Raw genomic sequence first — 10232 nt, forward strand, 5'->3', positions numbered from 1 at the left:
GAATTTGCCACTTGTCAGCCCAAGCCTGGATATTGTCCAGGTCTTGCTGATTTGGACATGGACTGCTTCCGTATCTGAGGGCCAATGGACTCTCTAATATACCTAGTTGGTGGCCCATGTGCTGATGATTCCCTCCTGGGGAAATCCATGGCTGCACAGAGCCAGGAGTCAGGATCATACTCAATAAAAATAAAATGCAATGAAAATCCCAGAAATCCCGAAGTAGTTGGTTTTCTAGTTAGTACAAATTCCTTTCAGTTTTGTGGAACATAGAAACAGGAAAAGGCCATTTCTTTTTATTCATTCATGGGATGTGGGCGTCGCTGGCTAGGCCAGCATTTATTGCCCATCCCTAATTGCCCTTGTTCAGGGGGCATTTATTTTAAGAGTAAACCACATTGTTGTGGGTCTGGAGTCACATGTAGGCCAGACCAAGTAAAGGCAGCAGATTTCCATTAGTGAACCATGGGTTTTTATGACAATCAGCAATGGTTTTGTGGTCATCATTAGATTTTTAATTCCAGATTTTTATTGAATTCAAATTTCTCCACCTTCTGTGGTGGGATCTGAACCCCAGTCCCCAGAGCATTACCCTAGGCCTCTGGAATACTAATCCAGTAATAATACCATTATGTCACCACCTCCCCGCAAAATCAGCCCCTCAAGCCTGGTTTGCCATACAATTAGATCATGGCTGATCTGTATCTTAATTTCATCTACTTACCTTGGTTTTGTAGCCCTTATTGCCCTTATCTAACAAAAAGCTATTAACCCAGGCTTTGAAATTTCCAATGACTTACCCTCAACAGCTTTTTGGGGAGAGTTTTCCAGATTCCTGACATCACCCATGAACAGAGCAGCATTGATTTTAAGGTTATGCACCCTGGACCTCCTCAGCAGAGGAAATAAGTTTTCTCTACCTGCCCTATCAAATCCTTTAAACATCTCAAACACCTCAATTTGAAGTACTGAAGTGAAACACCCTTACACTTCTACACTCGATGAAATACAAACCGAGCCTATGCAACGTGTCCTCATCCCTTTAGCTCCTGACATGCAGTGCCCAGAACTGAACACAATACTCCACAGCAGTCTAACCAGAGCCTTATATAACGGTAATGTAACTTCTATTCCTTGGTAACACAATGATTCCATTTTGTTGCACCCAGGGGCAAAGCAGCCACAGGATGGTCAGACGCAGAACTGCGGGCAAGGTCAGGTTGCCATTACGTCCACTTCACAGACATGCTGTACTGCACAGAGAACCAAATACGAAGTAAGCCCCTCCCTAAACCTCTCCAGCTCTCAATTTCGCTCTCCTCCTTCAAGATGCTTCCATAAACCTACTCTTTGCTGAGCTTTTGGTCACCTATCCTAAAATCTCCTTATGTACCTCAGTGCCAAATTTTGTTCAATAACATTTCTGTGAAACACCTTGAGATATTTGACAATGTTTAATAAATGTAAAATTATTGTTGTTGTAAGTTGGAACCTCTGTTCCACAATCCATGGTGTGATATTTCCCAATATGATTATGTTCAGGAAGGCTAAACGGAATAAAGCAAATCAAACACTGTGTCAAACTCAGTTCCATGTTTCATATTCCCACAAATAGTGATGAACACTGGAGAAAAGGGCCTCACGGTCTTCAGAGTGCTCACAAAGGAAGGCCAATGGGTTTGGCTCCAATCTAATGGTCATCTGCCCTGCAGAAATAAATCCCCAGAATATGCCAAAGTGCTGAAAGAGGAACTCAAGTAAGTTACCTTTTTAGCTTTATATTACTGTAATGCGCTTGTACATTATAATCAGTAATTAAATTATTTTAAATATCAAAGAAGCATGCACTCGTTTTTCTCTGGGTTTATTCACAGTAGTGCCCTGGAGATTAGTCTTTAATTCCTGGGAGCTCCAAGATTATCTAAGACTTTTGTCCAGTTGTTTTAACTCTATTCTAACCTGCAGCTTTATTAAACTGCAGTTAAATTGTAACCCCACACCACTTAGAGGGAAATTAGCTTGATTCATGCATACAAAGAATTTGAACAATACCACAATGCTATTTGCCTACTCATCTATTGATGCTTATTGCTGAAAAAAGAGCCATAGTGTTGAAGCTTTTCATCTTGCACTCATCAAGGCAGAAGCAAGAATATCAAATCTCAAAACAATTTATACTGCATGAGAAGAGGGTGTTGATTGGTTGGCGAGCGAACACTGATTGGTAGAGGCATTGTCATGGTGAATAATAAATGATAATAATAAGATAATAAAAATAATAATAATAATAAATAAATAAATAACACCAAGCTTTAGTTTAAATTGAAAACAGCTAAGCCAACTCTGATTATTTAAGGTATTGCCATGGGAAATAAACCAGGGAATGGCTGTTCCCCCAAGCTCCTGTTTAGTTGAAAAAGACGCAATGCATGGACATGTTTTTTTTCTGCAAAGGATGGGGCCCTGTGTGTGAATATGTATAGCTTCTAGCACGTGTAAGTGAGCCACATTGCAACCCTGACTGATAATCTTAAATTGGCTGTTAGTGTAATTCTTAGCACAATCAGGATTGTTTAGTGAGTGTTGTCCAATCACGGAATCAAATCTAACGTTGGAATAATAATAATATATTATATAATATATCTAATAACATCTACTTATGTTTGTTATTGTGCTTGACACACCTTAATGTTGTGTAAACTAGTGAGTAATCCTAATTATTTCTGCCTCAAGGAACATTTAAAATGCTATAACTGGCCACTTTGAAATTGTAATAATGCGCATATTAACATTTAGCTTCTTGGCTGATAATGAGTGATTGCCCGTTTTAAATATTTACATTTAAGTGATGGGCACTGTGTTTGAAGTCGGTAACATCACAGCAGCATGTTCTGTGCATGTTATAGTAATGTTCTCACTTTCCACAGGGATGTAGAGAGAGCCAAGGAGGAGCATCTGAGGAACCAATCAAACTCTGACCAATCTGATAGTGTCAATAGACTAATGTACAGCAACTGCACTGATCCATCTCTGCAGTTCAAACATGTGTATGAGCAACACCTGGCAAAAGAAGGGAGAGAAGATAAATATGAGCCCATTAGAAATGATGGTTGCATCAACCAAAATGAGCCACTTAACTTTTGCACCTCATTTCCCAAGGCTCCAAAGGTTACCATTGTGGATGATTTATGGGGTCCAGAATACTCCAGGGATGTGTCAAATTCACAGTCCCCAAGAACTGCGGAGAGGATAAATAGTGGCCCTGTTCGGGTGGCTAAACCCTTTGGAGGCAGAAGCAGATTGCTGTCTGAGCCCCAGCTCAGGGGTAGCACCCAGGCCTCCGGCTTTCAAAACATAGCTCAGAGCTTTAGGGGTATCGGAGAGGAGGTGCAGCAGAGCCAGCCCTACGGCACCTTGCACTACACTGACCTGGAGGGCTACCCATCTGAAAGTTGTAAATCAGAAGATGTCGGGTCGATGGCTGATTTTACTGCTCGCAGGCCGAAGGAGCATCCGGCGGGATACTGCAACAGTGCAGAAATGTTCCTGGGAGTGCACATCAAAAGTGAATATAATCCTGACACGCACAGTGAATTGGACGAGCCCTTGGGATCTCCAGGTCATCAGTGGGTTGACACCGGAGAAATGGGGAAAAAGATGGCAACGAGCTTCCTGCCACAGGTTAAGTGCGATCCCACGCTAGAGCAGTTGCCGCCCTGCAAAAAACTGAAACCTCCCCTGCCACCTCCATTCTGCAGGGCCAGTGTGGCCAAGGGCAGCGGCCTGTGGATGGCAGGCGGTGCATGTGGCCACAACAGACCGTTGAAACATGGCACGGACATGGCTCATTTCAGTCCGCAGAGAGCCTCCCATTCCCGTTGCACTCACAGTGACCAACCTGCGGACTGTTTTCAGGCAGGTGCCTTCCCACACCATCCCATCCAGGACAAGAGTCCAAGTCAGGAGACATATAAAATACCGCCACAGTTCAAAGATCACGACCGATTCCACACAGTCATCAAACGAGAGCCCTCGCCCTCTTCTCCCTGGTCCTGCGACAATCCACACAACATACAGACAACCTTACAAAGAAATATGCCCAGCTGTTTGATAAATTCATTGACTCACAAAATTACACAGAATACATATTTGTAATTTTTGTTTTAAAAAGAAGAAATTGTTCTACTTTTTTTTTCAAAACTCCTTTGCTCCAGGAATTTTGTATGAAAGTATTTACTTTGCTGTAAACCCTAACGTATTACCCATCATCGTTTATTTTGCAAACATATGTTGTATGAAGATTTTTATTATAATTTGCTTATGGTGATATTGCTTATGAATGTTAACGGTCTTGGAGTTCAAGAAAAACGGTGAAATATTGATTTTAAAAAGTCAGTTGTGTCTGAGGAACCCACAGATAGAACAACTATTCATATATATATACAGTGCTTTTAACATATAAAACACCCCAAGGCACTTCACATTAGCATAATCAGACAAAATTTGGCACTAAGCCCTGTAAGAAACATTAGGACAGGTGACCAAAAGCTTGGTCAAAGAGGTAGGCTTTAAGGAGTGTCTGAAAGGAAGAGGGAGAGAGTTAGGGAAACAGAGGATTGAGGGGAGGGGAATTCCAGAGCTTAGAGCCTAAATTTCTACAGGCATGGCCACAGTGGAATGGAATAAATCCCTGATTTTAACCCTGCTTCCCCTGGGACATTGAATGGGTGGACAGTTAGAATTAGGGCAACAGTCTGGTTAAAACATATATAGACGGTCCAATACAAAAAGAAATTTAATCTCTTCTTATCATCCTTGTCCAAAGATTAATATTTCATGGTATCAGTCCGTAAGTGTTAACATGGCTGACCCACTGTTAAAGATATTAAAGCCCAGCCTTGTCTAGTCTTAACCTGGTTATTTCCAGCACTGGTTGCTGGACTGCACCAAGGAGAGATGGGGTGTACTTCATCCTAAAATGACAACTTTGAGGTTAATTGCAATGCACCCTGTGATGCTTAACTAACTCCACACAGGTCAGAGATTGAATCCAGGACCTCCCTTTCTCAGTATCACACCTGGTGATTGTTTTTTTTCCACTTAAATCGTCTAATGTATGATTATTTGCATTGTTATGATGTGCACATGATGCAGACTGCATAATGTGCAGATAATTTTCTTGTTCTTTTGCAATGCAAACAAGGTTGAGAGGGGACCCGATAGAGGTGTATAAGATTATGAGGGGCATGGATAGGGTGGATTGGAAGTTACTTCTTCTATTAGTAGAGGGGTCAATAACCAGGGAACATAGACTTAAGGTAAGAGGTAGAAGGCTAAGAGGGGGAGTTGAGGAGAAATCTTTTCACCCAGAGGTGGTGGGAGTCTGGAACACCCTGTCTGAAAGGGTGGTTGAGTCAGGAACTCTCGTAACATTTAAGAAGTACTTAGATATTCACTTGCGTTGCCATAGCCTCCAGGACTATGGGCCAAGTGCTGGAAAATGGTAGTGTAGCCAGATCTTTGTTGACTGGTGCAGACACAATGGGCCGAATGGCCTCCTTCTGTGCTGTGGACGTCAATGAGTCAATGAAAGGAAGAATCTTGCCTTGGGACATTTTTCTACATTAAAGGCACTATATAAATGCACGTTGTATCTATCACATAGGATGACAGAGTTTGGAAATGTGTCTCATGCATGGATTGAATTTCTGTTGTCTTTGGGCTGTGCCTACGGTCATGAATGTACAACATATGCCCACAATCCCTCTCTGTAACAGCGTCATGAGGCAGGATTTTCACCCCGTAATGAAACAAGAACAGGCATAATTTTACTACCGGTTAGTATGCCAGTTTACTAGCACCATCCCAAGCCATTTTCAGGAAGGTCAGGTTGGAGGTGGAAAGGCTACCCGCCTGTGGGCATGCGTCCCGACGTCACGGCACGTCATTCAGACTTTCAGTTCGGCAGGCGCGCACCCAAGTTGGCTGCATGCCCACCAACCTGTCAACGGCCTATGAAGGCCATTAACAAAGTAGTTGAAGTCATTAATGGGCCTGCCCATTGGCGGGCAGGCCGGGAGCCCAGGCGGGCTTCCGAAAAAGCATGAAACCTCATCCACGGGCGGGATGAGGTTTCATGAGGATTTAAAAATCCCTCAATATTTTAAAATAAAAGTTATGGACATGTCCCAACTCATGTGACAGTGTCACATGAGGGGACATGGCAGGGAAATTTTTTTCTCCGCTTTATTTAAAGATTAAAATGTGAGCTGACCTCCCTGAGGCAGCACTTTGCCTCAGGAAGATCTGTGCGCTCTTCTGCGCGCATGCGCGAAAGAGCATACTCCCGGCTGAGGGAATCCCCCCCAACCCGCACAGGGAGCGCATAGTGTTTCCTGGCAGATGTCATGCTGGGCGGGCCTTAATTGGCCCGCCCACGTAAAATGGCGGCGTGCCCCTGACTGTGGGTGCCAATCGGAAGCCTGCCCACCCATGCCCTCTCCAGCACTTCCCCCCTGACGGGCGGGGGGGGTAAATGTTGCCCCAGGGATCAGAGGCCGACTGGAATGTTGTTCAAGTTGGAGGTGCCTTCTTTTTTCCTTGCTTGCAATGGTAGGCTGCAGGTCCTACTGTGTTGGAAGGCCTCCTGTTGGCCCTCCAGCTTTCAGAGCCCGCCCACCATCCTGAAATGGATGTCAAGCACGTCCTTGAGCCCCTAATTAGCCAATCAAAGCAATATCGGTGTTGAGGTGACAGGTCCCAACAGTGCAGAATTGGGACCTCATTTGATCCTGACGTTGGGGCCCCCACCCCATGTAAAAAAATCCTGCCCATGGGGACAGTAGTATAATGGTTTTGTTACTGGACTATACCTGCAAAGCGCATGAGCTCAAATCCTAACATAGCATTTCGAGTTCAGTTTAAAAAGTAGGGGTGACAGTGTTAACCATGTGAGTGTTGAATTGTCGTTAAAAACCAAACTGGTTCACTGATGTCCTTTAGGGAAGAAAACCTGCTGTCCTTGTCCAGTCTGGTCTATGTGTGATTCCAGTTTTATACCAGCTTGATAAACTCTTAATTGCATTCCGAAAGGGACCCAGCAAACCACTCAGTTGTATCACCACCTTCTCAGTGCAACCAGGGATGGGCAATAAATGCCAGCCTTGCCAGTGATGCCAACATCTCAAGAATATTTTTTTAAATGCCATTGGTGCCTGCAACACACTCCTCTTCTTCTATGTAACGGTTACAACAACCACAATTTGCATTTATATGGCACTTTTAATGCTTACCAATTCAAGATGATGTGCGAATTTTTTTCCAAAGTGCCATAACCATGTCTCAAAAAAACAGGCACATTAATTACAAGAAATCAGAAATCAGTCACATCAAATCGTTCAGCCGCCATCATAAAATAGGAGGACCATGCTCTACTAGTTTATAAGTATTGTAACTTCGATATGAAACTATTTTCCTTGCAACCAGATGTATAATACATCGTGTCTTTATGTAAGAATGTCAGTGTTACTTTTAACAATAAATATTGAGCCAATACCAAAATTAAGGTTTTATTTTTAAGTGATTTTTCTCCCCATTGCATTAATAAAAGATAAATCCTTTGACCTAATCACTGCAAGATTAATGGGATTTCACTTACAGTAAATTACTGGGAGACATATAACACTGTTTGGATCCATCACATATTAATTGTGATGGTGTTTTAATCCAGACAGTTTCCCTGTGAAAACGTATATAATCCTCCTCATCTAATGTCTCAATAACATGTTTATTCTTGTGTGCTGCCTCTTTCACTTATTTTTTATCAGAATGCAAGAGAGGAAAACAAATATGCCTAGTCTGTTAAATCAAGTATTAAAGAGGTAACATTTTTTAAAAAGTTTTTCTCCATCACTGTTTACTGACTGCTAAAGTATGTTGTCAATGTTGCTGCTCACTTTTTGTAACTAAATGTATAAAGAGCAATAATGTACAGAAAGCAACATTTATTTATGAATGACATAATTTACTTTCATTATATGTTATATCCTTAATACTTTGCTTTTGTTTCTGTCTAATAAACATATTTTTTGGGGGCGGTGGGGTGGGGAAGCAGATTTCTGCAAATAAGCACTTGCAGGTCAAGTATAGGCTGATACGCACACAAAGCTAGCTACTACTCTGCTCCATAATCTGTCTTAAAGCCAGCTTCATAAAAATACCCACTGCTGTGAAAAAGAGATCTTTGGCAGTTCATATCTATGACTGTTGAACACCTGCTCCTTGCCAACTCCCCGTTGCTTGATCACAGGATTTTTGCACCTAATTGATCCACACTTCCTATTGCTTACTTTAGAGGTTATTGTAGTAGCAGATGTTGCTGAGGCCCTTTGCAAGCTTTTTAAACTATATTTTGTATTCCATACTAGTCAATTGCACACACACAATCAAGACCTAGGGCAGGATTTTCCAGTCCTGCCAGCAGCAGGCATCGTCGTGGGAGGGATAGGAAAATTTGGAGGGGGCCAAAAGTCAATTGACTCCAAATTTTCCCCTCCCACCCACGACGATGCCTGCCATTAGCAGAACCGGAAAATCCCTAGTGTCATTTTCAGGTGACGCAGGGTTACAGGGTCGGGGGGGGAAAGTACAATAATGTAATTCAGTCCACATTCTGTCCTTACTTTTATGTTTCCATTATAAGTTACTATGTCTACACCTTTACATGGAGGCGTCCTGTGAGACTTTAAACCGAGGCTCCATCTGCCCTCTCAGTTAGATGCAAATAACCTCATGGCACTGCTTCAACGAAGAGCAGGGGAGGTCTCCCATGGTGTCCGGTCAACAATTATCCCTCAACCAAGATCACTGAAATAGATGATCTGCTCATTATCACGTTGCTGTTTACGGGAGCCTGCTGTGCACAGATTGGCTGCTGTTTATTCACATTTCAACAGTGACTACAACTCAGAAGTATTATTGCCTGTGAGGTACTTTGGGACATCAGGAGGTTGTAAAAGACATTCACTAAATGCAAGGTCTTCCTTTCCCTATGCAAAAACATTCTGTACACCATCACCTGTGGTGGTGCTATAGTTCCCATTATAAATGTGGACAAAGGAATTTCTAATGGTAAAAAGATGAAGGAAGTTTGTGCAAATGTAAGGTTTTTAACACAGTTGTGTAAATTTTAAAACTCATGTATTTCTAAAGCTTGAGGTGACAGTTTTTCCTCAAAAACAAAATTTCAGAACATCTTTAATGCAATACAGTTTACATGATTGGCTGCAATATTCCCTTAATTAAATTCCATGGAAGGAAATTGTCCTTTATCTTTCAGGATAATGTGGATCTGACAGGAAAAACATGTAAAACAGCTGGTTTCTCCAATCAATGAATATGCTTTTGAATGTTCTAGAATGAAGGAATCCTTCATGTTTTGCCATTTTGGAGTGTGCACTAATTATTGTTTTATAATTACAAAACATTGAAAAATCTAGTTTAAAAATAATCTGCAATAAAGTATTTGTACATATTTTATCAAAACCTCTTGTAATTGCTCCTATCAATGTCTACGCAACTAACACACGCCCGCATACCTCAGCAAGACATTAGAGATATACAGATATTGGCTTGAAATGATAAGGGTACACTATAAGCCCTTTTTCTTGAAACAATGTTGTTGTGTTGTGCATCGCATTCATTGTAAAAATCCATGCAAAAACAAAAGAATTTGGAAATCTAGAACATTCCTTCCAAAAAGGCTATGATTGCCGGGGGCTTTCATGACAGAGATCGGTAGATTTTTGTTGGGTAAGCATATCAGGGAATGCAAAGCAAGGGCGGGTAAATGGAGCTGAGGTGCAAATCAGCCATGAATTGATTGAATGGCTGAGTAGGCTCATATTGATTTCTCCTGTTCCTAATGTTCAAAATGGAACTCAAGTTTGAGCAAGTCCCGTTCCAGAGAGTGGAGCATAAAATCTGGGCTGATGCTCCCAGTGCAATGCTGAGTAAGTGCTGCAGGGTCGAAAAATGAGACATTAAAACAAGGCACCCCCTCTGTCCTACTCAAATGGATGTGAAAGATTCCTATGCTACAATGCAAAGAAAAGCATTGGCTTTCTGCCCAATATTTATCCCCACACCAACACATAAATAATATATTATCTGCTCCTTATCAAATTATCTGTCTGTGGGATCATGCTGTGTACAATAGCTACAGTTCCCCAGGT

At 42.0% G+C, this 10232-nt stretch overlaps 1 protein-coding gene across 2 annotated transcripts in view; it reads left to right on the forward strand.

Annotated features, from left to right (window-relative positions):
* ahrra (aryl-hydrocarbon receptor repressor a) overlaps positions 1-6054 on the forward strand; it is a 210339-nt gene extending 204285 nt beyond the window's left edge. For both annotated transcript variants that reach the window (XM_078539415.1, XM_078539416.1), the window contains 3 exons: positions 1170-1276; positions 1616-1757; positions 2928-6054. In XM_078539415.1, coding sequence (XP_078395541.1) covers positions 1170-1276; positions 1616-1757; positions 2928-4155 — 1477 coding nt within the window. In that variant the 3' untranslated portion in view covers positions 4156-6054. The remainder of the gene's footprint in view (positions 1-1169; positions 1277-1615; positions 1758-2927) is intronic.
* Positions 6055-10232: the final 4178 nt, after the last annotated feature.

Source organism: Cetorhinus maximus, chromosome 3 (genome assembly GCF_964194155.1).
Source record: "Cetorhinus maximus chromosome 3, sCetMax3.hap1.1, whole genome shotgun sequence".
Lineage (NCBI taxonomy): Eukaryota > Metazoa > Chordata > Chondrichthyes > Lamniformes > Cetorhinidae > Cetorhinus > Cetorhinus maximus.